This window comes from Micromesistius poutassou (genome assembly GCF_964030765.1).
Source record: "Micromesistius poutassou genome assembly, chromosome: 19".
Taxonomy (NCBI): domain Eukaryota; kingdom Metazoa; phylum Chordata; class Actinopteri; order Gadiformes; family Gadidae; genus Micromesistius; species Micromesistius poutassou.
The window spans coordinates 9,679,652-9,706,274 of record NC_140289.1 but is presented as its reverse complement, the minus strand read 5'-3'; the positions used below and the strand labels follow the sequence as shown (position 1 = coordinate 9,706,274).

The following is a 26,623-nucleotide window of genomic DNA, read 5'->3' as shown; positions in this document are numbered from 1 at the left end:
CTCATTGACAATTGCAGTGTTGACAATGAAAAAACGCCTGGAGGCCGATCTAATCTGAAGGCTTGGGACCGTTGCCAAGTCCATGAATGACTCGTATGCTTGTTGCACAACCAAGGACGTCGTGGAGCAAGGCACTTGAGATCCCAAAGCTTGTGGCGGTGACGTGTTGCAACCGTTTCTTCTGGCTGCAGAAGAGTGTCGGCTGGAGACAGCTCTGCAGAGTTTGTCTTCTAAAGACACGTTTTATTTTAATCACCCGAATTGAAGCCACAATTTTTTTTTTTCTTTCTTTCACATGAATCATAGCAACATTCCTTTCATAGATCTATGAAAAACACTTTTCTCAAATGTACATTCAGCAGATGTTTTTTTCTAAAGTGATGCTGAGTACAATCCACACATACCATCTACACTGTAGTACCTACAACAAAAGTGACATTTCTGTGCAATTAAAAAAACAAAGAGTTCCCCTGGCATAAAAAATGAACAGGAATGATCCTACTCTTTCTTTGTCCTTACTTGCGTGTGTCTCCAAAGTCCACAGAGTTGATGGTGGAGCCGGGCTTCCGCCAGCCAATCAGGTACTTGGACTGGGCGCCCTGGCGCGGGTAAAAGCTCTTGGGGCCCGGGGACACGGAGGAGGCCTGGGAGGAGGGAGAGGTGGCCGAGGAGGAGGAGGAGGACGACTCCTCGCGGGGCGAGCTGTGGCCCGAGTGACGGGAGCTGAGGGAAGAGGACATGAAGATATAATCACACGTAAGCCTGCACCACGGCACTTTTCAACGGCAGCCGTTCACTCCAGTGACGTGAACTCGCCCGTCCACCATGGGGAAAAAAAGGGAAAATGTGTTGCTGATGGGAAACCTCACACAGTGCAGGATTAAATATGTAGAATCTTTGAACATACATAAACAATATATACAATTGATGAATGTTCACGGGCACAAACACACACACACACACACACACACACACACACACACACCTGGAGTGTGAGCCGGCGTCGCTCAGACTGTACGTGCTGCTGTCCCGGACCAGCAGGTGGGTGGGAGGGGTGCGGCCCGTGCGCTCCATGCTGCTCTCCGACGGGGGGGGCACGGGCGCCTCGGCCGCGGCGGGGGACCGCTCCAGCATCCGGCGGCCCCCCTCGGTGGGGCTGTGCCATGGGGAGGGCGTGGGCCGCTCACGGCCGTCCCGCCCCTCCCGGCTGTCCCGCCCCTCTCGGCCGTCCCGCCCCTCCCGGCTGTCCCGCCCCTCTCGGCTGTCCCGCCCCTCTCGGCTGTCCCGCCCCTCCCGGCCGTCCCGCCCCTCTCGGCTGTCCCGCCCCTCCCTAGCCCCGCCCCCGACGGCGCCGGGCGGCAGCAGGGAGCTGGAGCTGCCGTGGTGGGAGTGGGGGTGGCCGTGACCGTGGCCGTGGCTGTGGTGCGGCGCGCCGTAGGAGCCGCCCGTGTCGATGCCGCTGTCGCCCGAGGCGCCCGCGAGGTAGCCGCCGCCGCCCAGGCCGTTGGGCTCCGCCTCGGCCGGCTCGCCTCCGGTACTAGAGGGCCCCCCCCCCGCCGCCACCGCCGCCGCCACCGCCGGCCCCCAGATCAAACCACTTGTCGCCGTCGCTGAGGCCCCCGCTGGAGGCCGTGCTGGACAGGGTGTTGCTGCTGGAGTGGCCCGAGTAGAGGCCGTCCGACTGCACAACACACAGCGGGGGGGAGACACGTCAGACCGGTGCGGAGGGACAATGCTCCGTTTCATTTTTGGCCGAAGCCCCAGCTAGCGGCTGTGACCCGACGCCACAACCTTAGTGAAAACCAAAACCTGTGGAAGGGAAACTGGAAGGGGAAACTTTTTCTGAAACAATGTTTCAAAAATAGTTTGTAAAGTCAAACTAAATGGTCTTTCATGTTGCCACAAATTTTTCGGGCTCATGCTGTGATAATCCTGCAATGACACAGTCTTGGGTTTCTCAGTATACCCTCTGGAATAAAGCCCTTTTCATACATTTGTTTGATGATACAGTGTTGTGTTTCTGAGTGTATTCACTGCTTGAGAGGCCCTCTTATTATATTTGTATGCCTTTCCTCCTCCGCTGGTAATCTCTATGCAAGCTACTGCTCATGAGTAGTTTAAAAGTCAGCACCCGTCTCAGTAACATCACAGAAACACGCACTGTCTGCACTTTTGTTGACAACATGTTTGATGCATCATTGATCATGACTGGTGGTGGGGTCAGAGGTCATGGAGAGGCTGACCTGGCTGCCTTTCTTTGGGGACAGGTGGATGACCTGCTCCTGCCTCTGGATGCGTGGTGCTCCCGAGTAGCCTGGGCCAGATTTCGCCACGGGCGCTTCTGCAAAATACACACACACGCACCGTTGAAGACCATTACATGGCTTTTCAGTCATCAGACATCAAGTAACCTGGTGACATAACCACACACATAAAAATATGATCTGGGTTATAATGAGACATTTGCATCATAGTTTATACCCAAGACCTCAAAATCCATAGTAATATTACTATATATATATATAGAGATACATATATATATATTCTTCCTGTCCCACGTCCTTAGCACCATTTATTTAGCTAGCGGGGTGTGTGTGTGTGTGTGTGTGTGTGAGAGAGAGTGTGTGTTTTTCGGCATATTAAAATAAAGTGCTACCCGCTCGAGTATAACAGCCAGGTAATGACTAGAGCCAGACAGAGGAGAGAGGAATGACAGAGGCGAGGTGTGGTTTTGCAATGGGCACCTCATTATCCCACTCTCTGTCTCTTCCACTAATGAGGTTGTTGTGAGTGGTTGTGTGTTAGGTCACGTGCACGCACTCTGTGTGTGTGTGTGTGTGTGTGTGTGTGTGTGTGTGTGTGTGTGTGTGTGTGTGTGGCGTTGGCATTATTTATTTACTGACAGAGCTCATGAATATCGTTGTTCATAATGCATCTTTTCTCATTTGTGATCTTGGGAGTTGCTTTGCATAATAGGCTTCACTTTACGTATGCTCTCCATCGCCTTAGTCAATTGATTCCTTCCACAGATCAGGGGATTGTTAAACAACGCAGTACAAAGGACATACGATCGGTGGTCCTGTGGGACTGAGTGCTTGTGAGTGATGGATTCCCCAATGGGAATCCAAACGGAGGAAGAGAGCAAACAGCAAACAGAGGGCCGGGATCGTGTGACTGGGGTTATTTCTACATGGCAGAGAGACCGCATAATCAGAGAGAACGATGGGGAGAGATTCCAAAAGACACTACTGGCACGGCTTTGGTACCAGATCTTTTGGGGGGTTTGGACCGTGCGCCACCGCGTCCGAGCGGGCCCCCAGGTCCCATGTCGGGCGCACCACAAAATGAAAGACTATGAAAGCCGTTCTCCTCATTTTAGCCCTTGTGTAGGCGGGGTGTGTGTGTGTGTGTGTGTGTGTGTGTGTGTGTGTGTGTGTGTGTGTGTGTGTGTGTGTGTGTGTTAGGCTGGACATCAGCTGGTGCCTAGAGGGAATGCGACGCTGGAAATGAGGTGGAGATGCGGCGATTGGTTTAGAAGAAATCCTGAGCAGCTCAATGTGAGAGGACTGTCAGAGAGGCAACTCTGCCTACAGAAGGGAGTGTGAGAGAGAGATGTGGGGGAAGTAAGTAGGTGGGTGGGTGGGTGTTGAGTTATAATACAAGTTGACCTTGAGGTGGCAGAAAGCGCCTGAGGAGCCACAAGGGAGAGGAAGCAGCACACAAAGAGAGGTGGTTATACAACTGTATCCAGAGGTATACCCCCTCTCTCTGAGAGAGGCAGAAACAAAGAGAGAGAAGCCAAGCAGTAAACACATAGAAATAAAATAAATTAAAATAGAAATGAATGAAATGTTCACCGAGGGGAGAGAAAAGACACACACTGCTTTTCAAACTGCTGTGCTGAGAATACCTAATTTATCTCACTGTTCTCCCACTCTCACACTGCTCTCTCCCCACTCGTCTCTCTCCAACTGCTTTGCTCATTGCCATCTCTTTGCTCTCTACCCCGTTCTCTCACTCTCTCACATTGCTCTCTGCCCCGTTCTCACTCTCTTTGCTTTTCATACTGCTCTCTCCCCCGTTCTCATGCTCTCTCACACTGCTCTTTCTCCCCCGTTCTCTCTCTCTCTCTCTCTCTCTCTATCTCTTGCCGTTATCTCTTTGCTCTCTTCCCCGTTCTCTCTCTATCGCTCGCGCTATTGCTTGCTGCTATCTCCTGCTCTCTCAGCCTCACTACCATCTCTTTGCTGTGCCACCCACCGCTGTATCTCCCTGTCCTGTCTTTCTCTGCTCTCTCTCCCTCTCAGCCATCTCCCTCTCCCTATCTCTTCCTTTGCACCGCCTCTTGATGCTGTGCAGAGGCTGCAATTTCCTTGGCACCTAGGAGGAGGAAGAGGAGGAGGAAGAGGAGGAGGAAGAGGGGGAGGGTGGTCAGCATCAATGCAGCTCTCGGCGGTGGGATGGGATGATGGGAGCTGGGGATAAAAGAAGACAGACAGGTGGCTACAGTTCCGTGTCCCGTGTTCAGGGAGGGGGGACGTGAGTAGAGTAGAGTGTCCTGATGAATGCTGAGCTCTCTGAAACCACAGACAGCCAGGCTCACTGCCTGTGTGCTAAACCTTCAAAACATGTGTGCACAGCGCATGGAAAATGAGCAAAGCTTTTCTGATGCCCACACTTGAACAGTACGAAGGACAGAGACGGCTGGAATGAAAGCAGCAGACAAATACAAGGAGTATTCTGCTACATACTGAGGCTTTCTTTACTTAGAATTCTGTTCACACACACACACACTCCCACACAGGGTATGACGTGTGCACACACACACTCCCACACAGGGAATGACGTGTGCACACACACACCGACACAGGGGAAGACAGCCACACATTTTGACTGTCCCACTGACAATCTTGCTTGACCTTCATGTGATACGATACTTCAATTTCCTAGAAGCAATAACGTCAGTATTGTTTTCACTGTTTCCCCAAAATACGCCACGTTGTTGCTTCTGTGATTAAATATATCTATTTTTCGTGTAGATAATGCGTCATCAAAATTGCGATAAGGTGAAAATTAAATTCCACATTTTGTCGAATTTTACCGTGTTAAAATGTAATCCTTGAAATTGTATTCGATAATGAAACAAAAAAACACATTAAAAAATGTTAACCTGCAGAGCCTCTTTCGACCGCTCCCCCTTCCTCCATCCTCGACCAATTAGGGGTGGACTTGCCACTGGACCCGCCTTCTCCCACAACTTGCCGCTCTGAGGACATAGGGGAGTGACGGCTACCTCCGAATCTGGACGCGTCACACACACACACACACACACTTTATATTAGTATATACATTATATTTGTGTTGACCAATCACGAGTGACTCATGATCAGTTTCCTTACTGCTCAGGCATGGACTTCTGGGTCCTCCAGTGGGAGGAGCCCGCCGAGGCGTCACTGGAGCAGGACAGGTTGCTGGGGGAGCTGCGGTTGTGGGGGGAGCGGCCCAGCGCCAGAGAGGACCCCAGGCCATAGCCGTCACTGCCCCCCGGGGACATCCTGGGGAAGGCACCGCACACGCACACACACACACACACACACACACACACACACACACACACACACACACACGTTAAGAGTCGGGCTGTCGACTGAGAACCAAGATGAGGGTGATGCAATGTTATTCCACGCTACCTTTCCCCATACAATACAACGTGCACAGTTTACATCAGTACACCGCGCCCGTGTGCGCGCGTGCGTCCATCCCTCCTCACCGCTTGGGGTCCAGAGGCCGCCCGTCGCTGCTGACGCTGCGGGGGATGACGCCGCCGCCGCCCCGCTCCAGCCGCTCGGCCGAGAGCGTCTTGCCCCCCGAGCTGCCCAGGCTGACGGCCCGGTTGGGCGTGTGGGGCTGGGGCGAGGCCGTCAGCGACTGCTGGGGGCTGCTGGACGTCCGCTGCCACTTGTTGTTGTTGCTGCGGAAGGGGAACTTGTACTCGAAGGAGCCGCCGCTGCTGCTGTCGCTGCTGCCCTTGTAGTCCACCGTGGGCACGCGGAACATCTCCGAGCAGCCCCTGGGGAGGCACGCCGTCGGGGGGGGGGTGTTAGCATGGTATATAATAATATTGCTAGTATGAAGAAGTTTGAAAATGCAGAATCGGGTAATCATAACTAAATTGTGAACAAAGAAGTGAAACTTTCTTGGCGCCTGAAACATCTGAATCAAGGTTTTCATGGTAGCATTGAAAAGAAGAAGAACTCCCTTGTCCTTGCATTCTACTTAGTGAGTGGTGATGGGGACCTCTGTTTAAAGCTGCTGTAGCTTTTAATTAAATTAAAGATTGAAGTGCTACACCTTGAGTGTCATTTGTTAGAAATGCCAATGCAAACGATCATTACGGACTGAAATGCTTTGTGGGAATATCTGCTCTGGTTAACTACACCTGAACCTGTATGAGACGATTCCGATTTTAGACCAGCCCTGGCATCATCTCTTTCCCACCACACCCCAGACCCCCCAGGTCCACGCACCTGCGAGGCGTAGCGTCGTCGTACGGCGGTATGATGACCACGCGCACCGCCACCGAGGTCCTCAGCAGGTCAATCATCTGCTCGTGAGTTAGGGTCGCCACGGCGACCTTGCAGATCTCCACCAGTCGGCTGCCCTGCCGCAGGCCCGCCTGCCAGGCATAGCCGTAGGGCTCCACCTGTGGGCGAGGAGGAGTCATTGCAGGTATGTCATGGTAGGTATAGGAAGGTCTCGGCCTAGACACGCCAAGAAGGAACACTCTAGATTGACATGTGGTTGTCAAGGCCTTAATGCTGCTGTGGGGATCATCTCTTCTGTTCACCCTGCTCTAGAGGTGTTATTTGGGAAGCTGGTGAACAGTGTTAGTTCTGGTTCCACGTCTACGCAACGCAAGGGGTTTTACGGACCCATTACTTCCTTGCAGACCCTCCTTGCGTCCACCGCAAGGGCCTGAATGCGCCTCCCAAAAATTGTAACCTTACGCCGAGGCGACGCAGCAGCAAGGGCTGTGATTGGTCCTGCTTTGCGACTGCGCCGAAGCGTCTATGTAGTCGTTGCTTCAACGTGGAACCATAACTAAGCCTTTAGACCCCCTGATAGTTCCTTCCGCTCCCCTATATAGATCCATCTCTGACAGATCGAAAATATCCATCCAGTATCCAAACTCTTTCACACATAACCTAAGGTAGGTTTGTTATGATGCTTATGATGCAGAGACTAAACCATATGTTCAGCGTTTAAGCGTGCATTGTAGCATCTCATTCAAGGAATTAAGTATCGCTGCTTATGCATGCGGCAAGAATGTCAATGTTTATTTATGTGGCATTACCGTTGCTAAGCCACCAAAACGGGTTGACATTTGTGCCGTCAAGACGATTACAATCGCAGACAAATGTGCAAAGGGTTGCTTGTAGCAGTTTGCTGACAGTCGGCCACCTCGGCAGCGGCGTCGACTGGTGTGCGTGATGTAGGTAGAGCAAGGTGAGAGAGGCTTTGCATGAGGAAACAACAGGAACAGCCTTTTCTCTGAGCTGCTGCAAAGCTGAAAGCTCTCAACCCTTCTATACCGCTACTTAAGGAGCTGCATATCGGAGTATGTGTTTAGGACACCACATCTTTCGCATGGCACTCTGCGGAATTGAAATGCTAAATAATGATGACGCGGTGTAACAAGTCGCCTTCTGATCAACCCACCTCAGCAACGATGCCCTCGTAGTTGACGTGGAAACCCAGCTGACCCAGGCCGTTGCGGCGGAGTGTCATCTCTGACGTCTCGCAGCCTTTGGTCAGGAACTGGACCAGGGCAAGTATTGGGGGGGAGACATGAAAATCGTCATTATTTATCATTCATTATTCATTCAACAACAAGCAGGTCAACGTAATGGGGAAAGTCTTAGCATCAGGGCATCAGGGATTGCGTGATGTTTATGGGTAGAAAAGATGTGCTTAAGTGATCCCTCAGGGACCTGTAGGACTATAAATAAATATGAATCAAAAGTCCAATAACATGCCATAGCCTAAGTAGTGCAGCCCTTGATACAATCGCGCGCACACGCACGCACGCACACACACACACACACACACACACACACACACACACACACACACACACACACACACACACACACACACACACACACACACACACACACACACACACACACACACACACACACACACACACACACACACACACACACAATAACACTCTTACAGTGGGATCTAATTTGAATTGATTTCAGCTCTCCTCATTTATTTAAATTCTTATACATGTATTAATGACCCAAGTAAGCCACGGCAGGAAGGAACCCGGGGTGAAGGAAACGACAGAGAAGGGCTGTCAATAGAGCCGTTTGTGAGGCGGTGGGTGAGAACCTCTGCAGAGAGAGAACCCTGCCGCACAGACAGACTCTGACACTGTGCACTCGGGGGGCTGCTTTAAATATGTGTGCACGTGGGAGTAGCAGCGGGAGAGCGCCTAGGAAATTATGGCTCGCCGGGGGGGACGGGACGGGGGGGGGATCATAGAGGAATGAATGAGGGAGAAATAGAGGAGGGAAGGAGAGAGACAGAGAGAGAGAGAGACAGAGAGGGAGAGAGGCAGAGAGGGAGAGCGAGAGAGACAGAGAGGGAGAGAGAGAGAGCGAGAGAGACAGAGAGGGAGAGAGGGAGAGTGAGAGAGAGACAGAGAGAGAGAGAGAGAGAGGCAGAGAGAGACAGAGACAGAGAGGGAGAGAGGGAGAGGGAGAGAGGGAGAGAGAGCTTAGTGAGAAGAATTTCGTTGTGAAAGCTGAGTTCCCCTCCTGGTTTTGAGGTAGAGTCGCCGTAGCGGTCCAAATGACTGGAGATTAATGCCAGATGCATAAAATGAGACATGAAAGCAGTGAGCTCCTGAGCTTTACCAATAACAGCCTGTGTGTGTGTGTGTGTGTGTGTGTGTGTGTGTGTGTGTGTGTGTGTGTGTGTGTGTGTGTGTGTGTGTGTGTGTGTGTGTGTGTGTGTTCGTGTTTGTGTGTGCATGCGGAATCAAAGCCAAAGTCAGATTTAGACTTTTTTTTTTGCTAGGCTTTATGAATACACATACACGCACGCACGCACGCACACACACACAACACTGAGTTGGAAGACGCTGAGAAAATCAAGGCATTCAAAAGGACTGATGATTACATAAGGAAACAGCTCCTTTTATATTTATTTATTTCCCCCTCCCCCCCTCTAGCCAGTTCCCATGGAAACAACAGAGGAAGAGCTTGGACCAATTACAGAATGTGTGTCTGCGCAAGGCTGTGTGTGCTGTGAGTGTGTGCGTGTCGGCGTAGGTGTGTTCGCTCCTTTTGCCCGCACATGTGATATTTACAAGTGGGTTGGCCAGAGGTGTTTTCGTCGAGTGCCCTGCATCAGAGCGCCTGTACTGAAATACCACGGCTTGAGCCTGTCGCAGCCGTTTCCACCAATTAGCCCCACGTCCAGACCTGATGCCAACCAGGAATTAAAGGCCAGGCTGGAGGGTCAAATCGAAGCCGGGTGTGCTCAGCTGGGTACTTCACTTAACGTGAAGGCAGATAAGACGTCCTTTCACACAACACAAAAGCCATGAACCAGAAAGGAAAGGAACACTGTGGCCTTTCATTTCTGCTTCATGGTTTTTGTTTAAACATAACCTTTGCCCATCATGCCGATTTTCGATTTGGCAATTTTGTTCTTTAAAAAAAAAAGGTACTACAAGTAATAAATAAACCAACAGATGTTACTGTGCGTGTCTGGACTGTTAATGAAGATGGTGCGATCGCCAACGTTTGCCTGGAGGCTACAGGGGAGATGCTTACATGTGTAGCCTACTTTTTGCTTCCTGTGATGTGGCGCAAGCCTATTATCCAGATATACAACCGCGTCGAGCGTAGGCTGTCCCTGTAAAGGCTGCGGCTGTCGTGTGTTATGATGTTTGGTAGTCAACCCAGGCTTTTGGTGACATTTGTTATTCATTGGGATTCATGTAGTGAGTTTTATACACGCGGAAACAGCTTGGAAATGTAACATTCGGTTGAAGAAATTTAGCCAAAACTACAATTTAAATATTAAACAACATGGAAAAACCAGTATGCAAAGGAAGCTGATACTTTGATTGCGTTACACACCGACTCTTTGGGACATCGGTGCCCATGAAAGGAGCGCTGTGGACTGCTTCACTCACGAGCTCAACCTGGGGGGTCCAGCTACATCGGGCAGCTCTGTAGTCTAGGAACTGTTATCTAGTCTGTAGGAGCCATGTTGACAGGAGATTACCATGGCCGCAATCGTTTGGCTATACGTAAACGCATCGGTTACGCCGTTTGGAGACATCGCTTCCATTGAAGTGGCGGAGCAGCAAGTCAGTTTAACGTAAAGCAGAGGAGATAAGCTAGTACTAGGTACTACTTTCAGCACAACCCTACACTACCATTGAAAGGTTTAGGGTCACTTGGAAATGTCCTTATTTTTTTAAGAAAAGCACAGTTTTGTTCAATGAAGATAACATTCAATTAATCAGAAATACAGTCTAGACATTGTTAGTGTGGGAAATAACTATGCTTGCTGGAAACGGCTAATTTTTAATGGGATATCTACATAGCCGTACAGAGGCCCATTTCCGGCAACCATCACTCCTCTGTTCTAATGCTACATTGTTTAGCTAATCGTGTTAAAAGGCTTATTGACGATTAGAAAACCCTTGTGCAATTATGTTAGCACAGCTGAAAACTGTTGAATCAAAGTGTGAGTTTTCAGGGAAAACATGAAATTGTCTTGGTCACCCCAAACTTTTGAATGGTGTATATAAAAATTAAAAAAACACAGGGAGAATGAAGCCTGGTGAGATGCATGCAGGTTATTGCATCCTATAACTGTGTGCAAGGCTGTGTGAGCTGTGAATGTGTGCGTGTCGGCGTAGGTGTGTTCGCTCCTTTTGCCCGCACATGTGATATTTACAAGTGGGTTGGCCAGAGGTGTTTTTGTCAAGTGCCCTGCATCAGAGCGCCTGTACTGAAATACCACGGCTTGAGCCTGTCGCAGCCGTTTCCACCAATTAGCCCCACGTCCAGACCTGATGCCAACCAGTGTGAGTTTTCAGGGAAAACATGAAATTGTCTTAGTCACCCAAAACTTTTGAATGGTGTATATAAAAAAATTAAAAACACAGGAAGAATGAAGCCTGGTGAGATGCATGCAGGTTATTGCATCCTATACCCAAGATTAAAAAAACTATTTATATGGTTAAGAGAAGCCTACCTTTATTGTGAGTCAAGATGTTAATTATGTTAATTTTTTCATCACAGCCTCAGTGACTGAACCTCATGGCCCTTGTGCACAATCGTCTTTGAGTTACGTGATTGGCTCCTGCAATGGGCAAATTTTAAGTTGCCCTGTTTAGGGCATATATCGGTCGATGGAGATGGGTGGCTGAACAAGTGTGCGTGTGAAGCCCCCAAACACGTTGCTTACCTAATTGATATGACAGCCTGTGAGAATGTCACATGATTCACATGTTTGTTCCTCAGCCATTGAGTCATCGTCTCTAAACCCTACCGCATAAGAACCCAGAAGGCTACGTCTGACTGTGTCCAATCTAGTTTGCTGGGCATGTTGACCATCAGCGAGCCAATACGTCTCACACAATCGTCCCACTACCGTTGACAACTTAAGGGTAACATATTATACCACCAGGTGTAAGTGTGATTAGCCGTTACAAGCTGTTTTGAAAATCTGCCTCTTCTGACATCACAAGTGGGCGTGTCCACCAAGACGTATGACGGATAGATGAGCGACGTTTGCTACAGTCCCCTGGGTAGGCCGGTAGACTGATCTATTCCGCACACGTCGAGGTGGACACGCCCACTTCAAAACAGCTTATAACGGCCAATCCTTCTAATAAAAATAAGAAACATGTATATGTATGTATGTCTGCCCTCACCTCCAGCCGCTTGACCACCTCCTTGAAGTCCTCCGTGTTGTTCCCCACGCTGCGCAGGCTCACGCACTCGCCGCGCTCGTAGAAGATGCGCAGAGAGGCGGCGCCGCCCAGCGTCCAGCCGATCACGTCGCGCGTGGCGCAGTTGAACACCAGCGCCCGGGCCTCGCGCTCCAGCAGCACCAGGAAGTCGTTGGAGAGTGCCAGCAGGGCGTCCACCTCGCCGCCGCCGCCGCCACCGCCGCCGCAGTGGTCCTCGGCGTGCACCGCCCACACCACGGCGCCCAGGCTGCGCAGCTCGGCGCCGGCGTACGGCCGGCTGCGCTCCTTCTTCTTGTGCGCCAGCGAGATGAAGGGGAACTTGCCCGAGGGGTCGATGGGCGTGCTGGTGGTGTGGCGCTCCGCCAGGTCCCGCAGGTACTCCTGCCGCGTGCGCGTGGCCATGGCGCGGAACTTCTGCGACTTGTGCGCCGCGCCCTCGCCGTTGATCACCTTGGCCAGCAGGAAGTCCCGGAAGACCGAGGACTTGGGGAAGGTCACGCCCTCCGGGATGGGCGGGCCGAAGGCGGGCACGTCCTTGGAGCGGGTGACGGCCACGCTGAAGGGGGAGGAAGGGGGAGGGGGGGGGGGACACACAGACCACAGATGGAGATCAGAGGGCACAGGACTTTGTGCAGACAACAAGTTTGGCGAGGTCGGAAGAACAAAATGGTCTGATTGCAGGGAAATGAACAAACCCATACCTTGCCAAACGTATTGTTCGAAAGAAACTCATTGCACCTCACAGATTTTTTTTATTAGGTGCCAAGCACAAAGTGTGCGAAGGCAACTTATTGTAATTCTTGGTTTTTTAGGGACCGAGCAGGAACCTGCAAGGAACCTCTTGTAATTCTCAATGTTTTTATTATTCCGCCGCGTTTGCATTGCACATTCTACACCGATAGCACGCTTTTTATGAAACTTACTAGACGTATAGAGGTTGACCCAAGATTAGCACACAGCAAATATTGCACTGATTGGCCCAAAGGTGGCGCTATACCAACTGCCCAAAAATGCAAACTTCGCATATCTCGTAACCGGTTTGACCTACACTCTTGAAACTTTGCTCACACATGCATATCCACATGATGAACAAATATGCCTCAAGAACCTATGACTTCCGGGTTGCCAGATTTTCCGCCATTTTGAATTTAGTTAAAAACAGTAAATTGCCTAACGATCCCAGGTTTTTCGACTTTGACAAAAATCCTTTAGCCCATATTATCTATGGCCCATTATCTTCAATCTGACCAAAGGATTAGTCTAAAGCACCCATGAGCCAGTGAGTTCTAAAACGGGCGTGGTTTAAACCGCGAAAAAAGTTAATTGCACATATCAACATCAAGTTGCTGAACAAGATAAACATATTTTCAAATAGGGCGTGGCATCGAAATGGGCGTGGCCTGTCACTAAAATCGCCACAGTTCATAGACGCAATGTTTGATTTGAGCGCGACCGGCACAGTGCCTATTCCAAGTTCCAACTCCTCAAGTAAAATTAAGTTGATTGACAAAACAACATGGTCGCCAGAGGCTAAAAATCGTCAAAAAACCGCGAATAGCCATATCAACATCAAGTTGGACTCCTATGATCTTGACTCCTTTACAAAAGTTGTTCGGAATCAAATTCTGAACAAGTTGAACCCAACATTGTGTTTGTCGTGTTTGTAGCGCCCCCTACAGGATCTTTAAAAAGCAGCCCCTGCGCCACGTTTCACCAATACGTATGAAACTCAGTAGGCACGTATAACGTGCCGAGACGTAGAGAAAAGCCTCTTGGACCCATGCCCCAAAACCCACAGGAAGTCGGCTATTTTCATTTTTCATTTTCACTCTCGGCGGCCATTTTCACTTTTTCGAATTGTATTTGAACAAACTCCTCCTAGGGAATTTATCGGACGCTGTGCTATTTGTGACTGTACGTTGAAGGCCGTGTCCGTGGCGTGCCGTCAAAGTTGGCCACTTTTAATGGAAATTCACGGTGTGGCCTGTCACTAAAATCGCCACAGTTCATAGACGCAATGCCGGGGCGGTCGGCTCAGCGGGGCGGTCGACTCGGCGGGGCGGTCGGCTCAGCAGGGAGGTCGGCTCAGCAGGGAGGTCGGCTCAGCAGGGCAGTGGTCGGCTCAGGCACTCTACCCGGCGAACCACCGGAGCGACCACCACAGATTTTGTAAGTTGCCGAAGTTGTCATCTGCAGATGACAGCAATTCTAACATTCTGCGCTATGCAGAATGAGCTAAAACTAGACAGGAGTGATTTCTTTTGATTTGATATACCCGTCTCTCTTACTAATGGAAACATTCACCGACCACACTGAGACCGCATTGAGTATAAAACAAGTTCCTCTAAAGGACTTCTTGGGTATAAACCACTCAAAATCAAATCACCTTCTTTTAAAGTGTGCTGCGTGCCTTAGAAGGCGAGAGAGAGTAAACAGTAATCCACCGTCACACAATGTTGGTGATTTGACACATCCCTAAGTCGCAGCTCGGTGGTTATACTGCTAGCATTAGTCTGCCATGCCAGTAGCATTTACTTTCTTTTGGGGTAGAGGTGGAAATCATGATTTGAACATTTGCAATGCTAACCCTTAGAAAAATTGTGTTGAAAAAGACTTGTTGATGGAGATGCCCTAGATTTATGGGAAGCAAACAAACTCTTCATCACAAGTAGTCCAACAGGGTTTTCCCTAACCACTCTTCCTTTGTCAAAACAAGATAAAAACAAGACAAGATAACAACAAGTCTGTCTCATTGAGATGCCCATGAATGTTAATACAACTCTGAAGTGAAAGATGAAGTGGTTAGAGTTTTATCTTCAAAAGGCACATTCTCTGTCTGGGTGTAGTCTGGGGTCATGGGCAAAGTGATTCATCTCGAAACATTAAATACTCTGTTGACTACACATGGTGTTTGTTGCGCTCAATGTTTTGGCGCTGTTGGCAGCTGATGTGTGAATGAGGTGCTAGTAAGAAGCTATAACTACTGTCATTTTGTAGTACTGTTGTGTGAGCCACTACAGCACTACAAATTCTGAGGTTGTTAGCACGTAGACTGCATAACCAGATTGGCCAAATTAGCCACCTACCATAGCTCTGTTTCTCACACACACACACACACACACACACACACACACACACACACACACACACACACACACACACACACACACACACACACACACACACACACACACACACACAGTTGGGCTGTGGAAAAACCGAACCAAGATGAGTGTGTTAAGCTATTCCAAGATACCTTTATATAACAATATAAATCCCTACCTTGAATTCTAAAAAAACAGTGTTAAAATAATCATGGTGCCGTTAGCCATGAAAATGACATTTCATTTTCATGGAGAACACATGAAGAGGTTCTCGATGGGCTGAGTGAGTGATTGCACACAAAAGGCTATTCTTTCTCCCTTTTTTTTATCCGTCCCTCATCAACGACGTCGCAATAAGAGCTCTGAAAAGCACTTTGTGGCCATTTGTGAAGGGCCGGGTCCATGAGTCACCTGAACGCAGCGCTGTGACTCACGGGGGGGGGGGGGGGGTGGGGGGGACAGAGGCAGTGGAGAGAGGGCTTGGGGCTTGATCAGCGGCAGAGTTGCACAGCGGTAGCAACACAGAGCAGGACGAGGACACACACACACACAGGGAGAAACTGAGTGGAAGCACAAATGAACACAAGCACACAAACAGACACCCCCCCCCGACCCAGTCACTCTCTCACACACACACACACACACACACACCAGCAACAGGAGGCTAAAAGGTAGGGGAAGGCAACACGCATGCCTATGGTTGCAGTGTTTTGCAGTCTTATTAATATCTAATGTGTGGGCAGCAGCTCTGCGACCCACCGCCCACCGGGGCAGCCACAGAAAGGGAACAATTCAATACCTAGCAGTAGGCGGCCCGCAGGTAGGTGTGTATCTGTGTGCGTTTGTGTGCGTGTGCGTCAGTACATACCATGGTGAACAAAAGCCCTCAGATATATATGATTAACACGTCAAACTACCTCAAAGAGGCGTACACGTCAGACTTCTAAATTTGTTAAGGATTTGTTAGCGCTCACCGGAGAAGGGAACGATAATGGAGAGGAGGGCATTGTGTTCATTCATCTCTCGTGTTGCAAAGTGCAACTGCAGTCGCGGGCTGCCAAACCCTGGCACTGAGAGCTTCTGAGAAAGTTTAGACCGAGACAAACTTTGCCTCAGTGTGTCTGATGGTGTGAGAAACAAACGCGGTGTACCAGACAGGACACTCAGTTATTACTGATAACTGAGTGTCTCTACCAGATTGGAGCGAGGTAGGTACCATTAACATTGATTTGGATCAGACATAACATTGATTTTGGAGCAACTCAAATCTCTGAAATCGCTATTGGACTATTTTCCCCAAAAATATTACAGTACAATAATAAATATTGTACTGGTGGCTACTACTATAACACTATTAAATAATATTAAGTATTAATGTAGCCCTTAATGTCTCTAATATTAAGGGAATATGTGACATCATCATATTTCAATGTGTCAGTCAATGAGTTGTCATGTCATCATCACAGGAGATTGGCTTGCAGTTATGAAAAAAAAAAAAGTTTTACTTATTTTAGGCATAGTTTGATCTTAGGTTATCTTATCTTACACCCCGATGCCCCAACCTTATCCTCAAGAACGCAAACTAAGATACGTTATGTACTCTGTGAAGCTTCAGCCAGATCGAGGGAGTGCACAAATCCATCCTCACGTGTCCAACACATGCACATATGGCTTAAGTTCATAACGTCAACAACAACACACACATGTTGTGTCACGTGGCTCCTGCAGACTTATTTTTTGTTTGCTCGGCAATCATTTTCCACATAGGAAACGACTGTGACTTCAAAAGAAAATGTGTCCACGTGTGTGTGCGCGTGCGTACGTGCGTGTGTGTGACAGCGAGATTGCTGCTGAGATAAGAGAATAGAAGACGTTTTAAAACTTAAAAAAATCTGCTAACCCTATATATCTAGGGGCAAATTGTAAAATCTGTAGGAAATGTCACTTTCAGTTGAACTCTCTAGCTTGCAGAAGTGTGGGGAAAATAATAAATCAATTAAAAACAATTGTAACACTAACACTTTTCAAAACGGTACCAACTGTATGCTTAATTCGGAATTCCTTCGGGCAATCCAGACACCATGGAGAAAAAGAGCTGTGCTAAGTTATAATCTTCTTCCAATTCCTTTTCATGCTGGGGTGATATTAATAAACCTAATATGTTTGTTCAAAAGAGGAGGATGTGCAAAAGGATTTCGTCTACATGATAAGACCACGTTTTCTTACAGAATCTTTTCTTTCTGTAATTCATCTGACGAACACAAACAATAGACGACCGCATAAATCATCTCACGAGGTGACAACTGATTACCAGTTACATTACACCTGTTAACGCAAAACAAATAAACACTGACAAACAGGAGGATAATCCCCCGCTAACCCAACACCGGGATGGTTTCAGGGCATGTCAGAGGGGGGGGGGGGGGGGCGTGTGTGAGACGTGCGTACAGCGGGAGACGTGCGTACCCCCCGGCGAGCCTCATGCGGTGCGCTCTCACCTGTACCAGGTGTCGTCTGTGCAGGGGTTGTGCGCCCGCACCACCACAAACACGTGCTGGAAGTGCGAGCGGATGTTCTTGGGGGTGAAGGGCTGGGCACCGGGCTCTTGGAAGACGATGGTGACGATGTCGTTCCCGATGTGTCGCTTCCGTAGCAACTGGGGAACGCCCGGAACGAGAAGAGAAGAGTTGAATCAACCCCTACACGGTTTCACACGGATTCACACCAGGCCCGAGACCTTTTTTTAGCATCAATTGTTATTCATGACGTGGTGTGTTATTAATGTTGGAGATTACCTCCAACATTAATAATTACATTTTCGACCGCAAGAGTAAACCCTGTCCCCAGATACCAGCCTGCAGAAATTAATTGAAATTGAAGTCTCCCCCCCCCGTATTCCTCCACCCAGCAGTATCCTGCAGCCAGCCTACCTGCTGCTTGTTGTTGGGCGTGTAGGGCAGCATGGTGGACACATGGAACATGATCTCGTAGTCCTTGTAGGTGGTGTACAGGGAGTGTGTACCGGTCGAGTCGGCTGTGCAAGGGGAAGGCGGAAGGTGTCGGATGTGAGTAAGTGTAGTGTGAATTCCGACACGGTGCAAAGAACTGCGTTTCCCAGTTGACAGTTTATCACTTCCGAGGTTAACAACGTCCAACACACTCATCAGTGGTCATTCGGAAAGTTTCTTGAAGGAAATTTCGTGGATATTTTATCAGACAATAGTTACCAAACATTGATTTATTCCATATATTTAGTGCAACAGGTGCATCCACCTTCTAAAAATCATAAATACAATACATAATTTGAAGGGCATCACTCAAAGCCCTTTCTTGTGCACACCTGCCCGTGTCTGTGTTTGTGTGCGCGTGTTTCCAACCGTACGTACTCTTGGTGTCCAGCTGCGCCCGGTACTTGGAGAAGCCCTTGAGGCGCACGCGCTCGCCAATCAGCTGCAGGAACTCCTCCAGGGCGGGGCCCGCCGCCTCGTTGTTGTACATCTCCTCCTCGCTGCTCTGGCCCGCCGCGCAGTACATCACCCCCACCTTCAGCTGGAAGCTCAGCTGGGGACAGGGCGGGGGCAGGGGGAGGGAGGGGAGAGAGAGGCAGGGGGGAAGAGAGAGGGAGGAGAGGAGAGAGAAGGATGAGAGGGAGAGAGAGGGAGAGAAGGATGGGGGGGGAGAGGGAGGGGGGGGAGAGAGAGTGGGGGTGAGAGAGAGGGAGAGAGTAAGGGAGGGGATGAGAGGGGGTGAGAGAGGGAGGGGGTGAGAGGGAGTGAGAGAGAATAGGAGAGAGAAGAGGGGGTAAGTGACAGAGAGGGAGAGAGGAGATGATGAGAGGAAGAGAGAGGTTACGAGGTATAAATGACGTTGGTGACGTTGCTTCCAGGATTTAGAAGCTGTTCCAATGGCATTCACCGTCGCTGAGGGAATCTTGTTGACATTCAAAACAGAAATCGTTTTTCTGTTTTGTTTCCGTTTAACGAACAACAAGCCTGTGTGATTGCGTTGCCATTTTTCCTGTTACGTCAAGGTTGACATTTCAGGTTGAGATAGGCACTCAAACTTTCCATTTTAGGGTGCATGCCAAGAAGAGGCTTTCTCACCAGTAGTGGGTATTTTCTGCACCTCAACTCTTCTGCAAACCTTACTTTACTTGCATTGACATTGCAAGCCATTTTGTTATTTATGCTTGGTTTATACTGTTATATTTATACTGTTAAGGCATATGTCCTCATGCATCTCCGAGTAGATGCTGTTACAAGAAGAGGTAATGGTGAGGTGCCAGCAGGTGCGCACAGACAAAACAATGATAACAATAATAATTCCAGTCCTGTCGCCAAAGTGTGTGGACTACCGTATAATGAATGTCATGTTTTCCCCTTTCAAGACATCTGTCAGTAACGCCCCCCATCCTCTCACTATATTTTGAATATGCATTACACTCAGATAACAATGATCCTATAAGTGATCGTCTTTTAATAATTTAACATAGCTTTTTATTTATTTTGCTATGGCTAGTAAACGGGAAAAAACACCAACAGCTGCAACCATGAATGTATTGGGAGCTCGGTCCGAATTGTTTTGCTTTACTTATTTATCATCCAATTAGGTAGAGTTGCAATTCGGAGGTGAAGATGAAGCTCACTTTTATTGCAATTGTATTCTTTCTAATTTAGAATAGAGTTAAAGCGGAATAACACCTTGCAATTTGACATGCGTATTTCCACCCTTCCTTCAGATATTCATGGAAGCGTTCTGCAATGAATATCAGTCTGTTCTTAGCTGGGAGGTAGTTCATTAAAAACACTCGTCCCAATCAGGGTGATACTCTTTCTCGCTCGTTAAATTGTTCTACTGCTCCCGGAGGGTTGTGACGTTGTATATATTTTAGATTATACGGATATGTCTCCACATTTGTATTATATATTATATTTCTTACGCATTTTATTTCTATTCTCCACTCAACAAAGAATTTTCCTCCTCTACCGGAAAAAAGTCTCGATCCCTAACACAGTGCGGACGTCACTGTGGACGCCGGTCCTCACCCCCTGCTCGTCCAGTTTCATCAGCTGGTCCGTGACCTTGGGCGTGTTGAGCGCCAGCCGCAGGCAGTGCACGTTGAGCTCCGGTACCAGGTACTCCAGCACCTCCTTCAGGGGCAGGCCCCGCGCCAGGCCGTGCTTGGAGGTGGAGGGCACCGCGTCCTCCATGATGGAGCCCCGCAGCGTGGCCAGCTAGAGGAGGGCGCATGACGGGAGGAGAGGTGAGGGCGGGTCCCCCAAGAGCTTGATTGACAGGCACGGTTCTGTGCGCAAAACGCTCAAGGTTCGGGGACGGATTGAATTACGGTGCAGCAGATTTTTAAAAAGACACCTGATATGAGCACATTTTGGCCATATTAATGATATAAAGAGTGGAATAGCGAAACTACCCTGCAGTTTATAGGCGGTAAAAAAATTATTATGCATTACCAAACCAAACCTACCCTGGGATTAAAGAGGTACAACAATATGTATACAGTACCCAACAGAATCAGAAACCATGAAACGATGCAAAGCGTGACTCACCAGAGCCGTTCCACCCCTAATACTCTGATTGAACACGGACATAAATCACTGCACTGGCTTCCTGTTTGGGAGAGACTAAACAGCTGGGATGGTGAGGTTTATATATGAGGACAATGGTGGATCAGTTTAGGCATGAGTTTAGAGATAGGCTTTAATGGTGCTATGTCAACTGTGTCAGTTTCACTTGTGTACTTTCCTTTTTACATTTCTCTTTGAAATCACTTTTATGATCCTTTAAATCTCTTTCAAATCTGAAATTGTGAAATAAATGTAGCGAAATAATATACAGCCAACAACAGTTTGTGTGTCTAAAAGATGCTACATAAACGTTCCTTGACACAACAGCAGCAGCTTTGAGTTTAGTGCCGGTGTCCCGGTGTTTTTGAGTTTGATCAGATTTATTTTTTGCTTTGGTTTTAGCTTCGGAAAACATCAGGAAACATGATCAGTGGACTGTGCATGCGCGCGTGTGCGTGCGTGTGTTTGTGTCTGCTTCCGATGCGGCGGGTTTTAAGCTTCAGGCAAACAAAAGAGAGGAAAGACAAAAAGAGGACTGAATAAATCAAGAGTTGCTACAGAGGATCTGGACGATGTCCGAAGGGAACAAAAACACAATAAGAATGAGCCAACACATGGCATTGGCTGAGAAGGTGGACCCTCTGACCCCCTACTCTGAGGTGGGGTCAAAGTTCATAACGTCTAGTTGTCGGGTTGGGATAAGAGAGGGAGAGAAGGAAAACTGGCATTCTTGGATGACATTCTCTTTTCACCGATGCCTTGCAGCCTGCTCATGGCAACACACACACACACACACACACACACACACACACACACACACACACACACACACACACACACACACACACACACACACACACACACACACACACACACACACACACACACACCACTTCCTGCCCTGCAAATAGCATACAGTGGAAAGAGATGCGGGGGAAGCATCCAAAATAAATTATATTATATTTAAAAAAATTAAATAAATATAAATACAATAAAAACACCTGACAGCAGTTTGGCCCTGCGTCATCTCCATTAGACTGGAGTGCTTATTACTCACGCCATTCGTTCTAGAATACTTTTGTGGTCCATGTATTGCTTTCCACTCGAATACCTCACGCATTATTTTAGTGCGAGAGCTGGAGAGTGACAGCGTGGTCCTCGGATGGAGGCGGTGCTGATGAGGCTGAGTGGGCGGGGGCGGTCGCTCTCCGGGGAAGTGCTTATCGGGAGCGCAGCTAGGCAGCGTGCCTACAGATGGTGGGGACAGCCAACGCTACGGTACGCATGAGAATTTCCCCTCAATAATAAAAAAAAACACATTCAAGCCACTGATAATAAAAGAAAAACAGGGTCCTTAACTTCCCACAAGCTCCCACGGGGGAGGGGGTGGGGATATATACTGGAATCAGTGTGGTATAGTTTTGCCGCACAAGCTCCCACGGGGGAGGGGGGGGGGATATATACTGGAATCAGTGTGGTCTAGTTTTGCCGCATTGATGCTAATAGTTATGGTAGCTCCAGTTAGAACAGGCAGCCGAGCACTAACATAGACGGACAGCCACACCGCTTGGTTATTAGTACATAGGCGTACATAGTAGTACAAGTTAAAGCCAATGCAATGCTATTATTATCAGCATTATTTGAAATGGATCCGTTATTAATCTGTATTAATTTACTACTATATCATAATACAATATAATGACACTAGCTTTACTGTCATTCGTCGTTCTAGGGTGATAGAATAATAGAAACAAATAAAGATCAACAGGAGTTTTTGGGGCCAACAGTAATGACGACAGTAACCAACAGTAATGACGTTTCTTTATGCTTTTCCACATATTCTTAACATGCACAGCAGTGAACCGAGCTAGAGAGGATAAGAGACGCATCACCTCCAAACAGCTAGAAAACACCTATTCTCCCCAGCGCCGGCGATAAGTCAAAATGTATAAATGTGACGATCCTTGAAGCAGGCCAACACATCCCACTGAGGCATGATTTGTAGTCGTCAAGCATGAACCGCACGAGACAACATGAACCGCATGTCACGTAACCACGGCCCTCACGGTTCACCAGGTCATCTATCAAGTGTCGTCAACCTCAGGAAGCGCGGTCCGCCCTGGGCGCTTCGTGAGCGGTGCATCGCGGCGTCTTCACATGCCACTTAAAGGGGAGCGGTGAGGGCCGAGCCCTGTCATCGGGTGACACGATGGGGTCAGAAAGCGTAAAAAAGGGCCGTGTCTGCGGCGTACCTCGCTGGTCCTGAAGATCACGCGGTAGTTGTACTGCTGGCCGTGGTCCTTGTGCTCCTCCAGTTTCTCCCGCCGCAGGCTCACCGCCACGGGGCCCAGACTCTCGTCCACCCCAAGGTAGTTCCAGTGCTCTGGGAGCAGAGCAGAGGCACGCATATGTTACAGTTGTTTAGCAGGCGGCGCTGTTATCCAAAGGCAGTTACAAGTGAGACTGAGAATAATTATATGATTATACGAGTTACAAAAAAAGTGCAGAATCTGAATTTTAAAAAAGAATAATGCAGAGTAGACAAACACAAATCAGAAAAAAGTTAGCAATTTATTGCATTTCAATGAGCTTAACTGCATTACACAATCAACAATCAAGACAATCAAAACACAATCAAGTCTTATACGGGAAACTGACCAATTATAATGGTCCGTAACCGCCTCTCCTGGCTTCACTAAAACCTCTGTTACCAATTCCCTTGTCAAAATGAATGAATGGTAGACAATAGCTAAAGCAATAGCTGGTATTTGTGATGAGGGCCCGATCACGCTAGAAATTGGTACAACAAAGTAATTCTGCCAAATTATATAGTTAACAGAGTTTTGATAACCAAGTGCTGTCCTTTGAAAGAATACACGCAACCTATATCACATGATCTATGGCTCATTTGATGGCCTGGTGGTCAACTCATCACATCAATCCAAGTTCCCCCATTAAATAGACAGAGTCTCTGCCTTTTGCTCACCTCTGAGATAGAAGTACTTGCGGTAGTAGTAGGACCCCAGGTCGACGTGCTCCACGATGTAGCGCTTGGCCCGTTCCGTGTGCTGGCCCTGCCCATCCTTGGGGGCCTCCAGCACGGCCACGCCCGCGTTGGTGAAGTGGCTGGAGAGGGTGACGTCCAGCGGGCCCTCCTCCGTGCTGCCCAGAGAGCCGCTGGAGCTGCCCCCGCTGCCTATGCTTCCCTGCTGGAAGACGCAGGACACAGGTCACCCAGGGTATGGGGATGTAATACCCATGAAAGTGATAACCTTTTCTGAATAATTTCTGATGATGTTTATAATGATTTACTGCTTTTAGATTATCATCGTTAAGTGAATTACGATTTGTATCTTGTGTATTGCTATGTTTTGTGTCTTTCTGTGTGGACCCCACACAGCTAATGGGGATCCTTTTAAACAATAAACAATAAGCTCACGCTCCTCAGAGTCATGGGTCAGAAGGAGACGGTGACCCTCCTCATCGGTGCACCGGGGCTTACCTGTTTGGAGGGACAGATGCTCCTCTCCCCCTCGCCGCCGATCTCGTTCCTGAAGCAGGGGCAGCTGAGCACCAGCTCGTTGCTCTTGTCGTCCCCGGGGTCCAGGGCCGGGTTGCTGCCGTGCCCCCCGCCCCCGGTCCCGCCCTCCTTGGCGCTCAGCTCCTCCTGGGATCCGCAGGGGGAGCCGTACACGCCGCTCTGATTGGAGGAGAGGGAGGAGGAGGCCGAGGCGGCGGCGGCGGCCGAGGCGCCGGTGGTGGTGTTCTTGCGCTTGCCGCCCGACTGCCGGCTGTGAATGAGCTCGTTGAGGTCAAAGAGCAGCGACTGGACGTCAAAGTGGGCGAAGCCCTTCTGGCACAGCCAGGGTTTGTGGACGCTCTGGCCGCTCTCCTCCCCCTTCCCGCCGTCCTCCGCGTCCGAGCCCGCCCGCGACGCGTCCCCCTCCACCTTGACACTGCGCAGCTTGCGGAAGATGGACTCCCCGCCGGTCTCCGACTTGGACCTCCTCTTCAGATGCTTCTCCCTCTCCTTGAGGCGGCTGGCGGGGCTGCCGCGGGTCTGGCCCGGCGGGCCGTCGGGCAGGTCCAGGGCGGCCTGCTTGATGGGGGCCACGGTGAGAAGCTCCCCGAGCCTCTCGGGGGCCGGGCTGCGCTGGTCGGGGGCCTCCGACGACTGGTAGCCCTTCAGCATGTCGAAGAAGCTCTCGCCGGAGCCCCCGTGCTTGTCGATGGAGGAGGTGCTGCCGTACTCGCGGTGCATGGGCGTCCAGCCCGAGAAGGACCAGCCCTCGCTGCCGTCCCCGTCCAGCTCGCTGATGGTGATGTCGCTGTTGCTGCGCTGGCGGATGCGCCGCATGCCCTTCCGCGGGGAGCCCTGGTAGCCGTCGGGCGACAGGAAGCGGTTGTCCTTGCCCTTGCTGTGCATCTTGTTCTTTAGGGTGTTGTGGATGTTGCGCAGCATGGACGAGTCCTGGGGGCTGATGAGGTGGCCCAGCTTGGCCGACAGGTTGGTGTGGGCCGCGACCGCCGTCACGCCTCTCTCCCTTTCTCCGCCTCCGCCACCCCTTTCTCTTTCTCCTCCACCCCTTTCTCTTTCTCCTCCACCCCTTTCTCTTTCTCCTCCACCTCTTTCTCTTTCTCCTCCTCCTCCACTGCCGATACTACCTCCCCCGCCGCTGCCCCCGCTGCCGCCACCTCGCTCTCGTTCTCCGCTCCCTGAACCCGAGGAGCTGCTGGTGTTGGTGGAGCTGGGGGAGTCCGTTTCCACGGTAATGTGCCAAACGCTGCTGCTTCCTCCTCCACCTCCTCCTCCCCCGCCGTCCTTCCTGGGGGGCCAGTCGGCGACCCGGGCGCGCACCCCCATCTTGGGCACGCCGGGGTTGGTGCCCGGGGCGCTGGAGGAAGAGGACGACGACGAAGAGGAGATGTGCGTGCTCTCGCTGCGGGGCGGGGGCGCCCCGCCGTTGGGCAGGCGCAGCCGGCGGGTGTAGAACTCGTCAGAGGCCGGGACCGAGCCCCCGACCGACCGCTCCGTCTGGGAGCGCTTTAGGCTGGTCATGGTGCGGGGAGGGGGTCCGGATTGGGGGGCGGGCGCGAAGTCGGAGGTGGAAGACTGCGGGTGGGGACGTAGGGTCAGGGGGGGGGGGGGCGGGGGGGGGGGAAGGGGGAAGGGGAATGGGGAGGGGGGGGGGAGGGGATGGTCGGGAAGGAGGTGAGGAGGGGCTCAGGTGAAGACCAGCATCATGGCGATGGAGGAGGGGCCAGAAGAAACCTCAGGGCCGCCGTTCAGGGCGCTGCTGGGAGGGAGGGAAGAGAGAAGGGTTCAATACTAAGGGAAAAACAAGAAACAAAGAAAGAACAGAACCAAAAGGAACGATAACAAAAGCAAACTACGGGGTAATGGTCTGAAAACAGTGATACCAATCAGACATATTGCCTCAGCATTGTTCAGTGAGACAATACACATAATTGGGCCTTTGAGATAACCCAATGTGCGGGGAACCGGGCACACAAACGTGAATAACAAAATCATCACCAATCACCATTATTGTGAAATCCTCTTTCAACTCAACGCTCTGTGTGTTTCCTGAGGTCTATGCCTTCAGGAGGCCTGATGGAGATGGAAGGGACTGAATGGTGGGCAGCTGTTGTTTAAACCACCGTCTGCCTTCAGAAGCGCATTCAGACGGGTCCCAATGCAACAAACTCTGTACCAGACAGACATATGGACCAAATGGACACAGGATAAAAAGAGGTTCCTCCAGAACAAGACACTTAAATTAACGACCATTAGATCACGTAAGACACATCGAACATGATATGACATGATTAACGGAACAAAAAACTCAATTGTAACACTAAAGGACTGAACTGAACGGTGCATGACTTCCACAACTGTGAGAGACTCCATCCGAGCCCAGGCT

At 49.9% G+C, this 26,623-nt stretch overlaps 1 protein-coding gene and 1 long non-coding RNA gene across 2 annotated transcripts in view; both read right to left on the bottom strand.

The window, feature by feature from the left end:
• Positions 1 to 1,398: 1,398 nt before the first annotated feature.
• sipa1l1 (signal-induced proliferation-associated 1 like 1) lies at positions 1,399 to 25,758 on the bottom strand (the record flags this gene model as incomplete). Its single annotated transcript, XM_084484130.1, has 15 exons — positions 1,399 to 1,681; positions 2,244 to 2,341; positions 5,171 to 5,301; positions 5,400 to 5,555; positions 5,771 to 6,070; positions 6,528 to 6,703; positions 7,720 to 7,818; positions 11,972 to 12,566; positions 17,613 to 17,770; positions 18,045 to 18,148; positions 18,501 to 18,675; positions 20,160 to 20,348; positions 22,952 to 23,082; positions 23,686 to 23,908; positions 24,202 to 25,758. The coding sequence occupies 15 exons, from the start codon at positions 25,756 to 25,758 to the stop codon at positions 1,538 to 1,540; spliced, it is 4,236 nt and encodes a 1,411-aa protein (XP_084340256.1). The 3' UTR covers positions 1,399 to 1,537.
• A 124-nt stretch (positions 25,759 to 25,882) lies between these two features.
• The window catches only part of LOC311363626, a 32,375-nt gene continuing 31,634 nt past the window's right edge, over positions 25,883 to 26,623 (bottom strand). Inside the window, exon 3 of the long non-coding RNA XR_014639027.1 lies at positions 25,883 to 25,993. This is a non-coding gene — a long non-coding RNA (uncharacterized lncRNA). The remainder of the gene's footprint in view (positions 25,994 to 26,623) is intronic.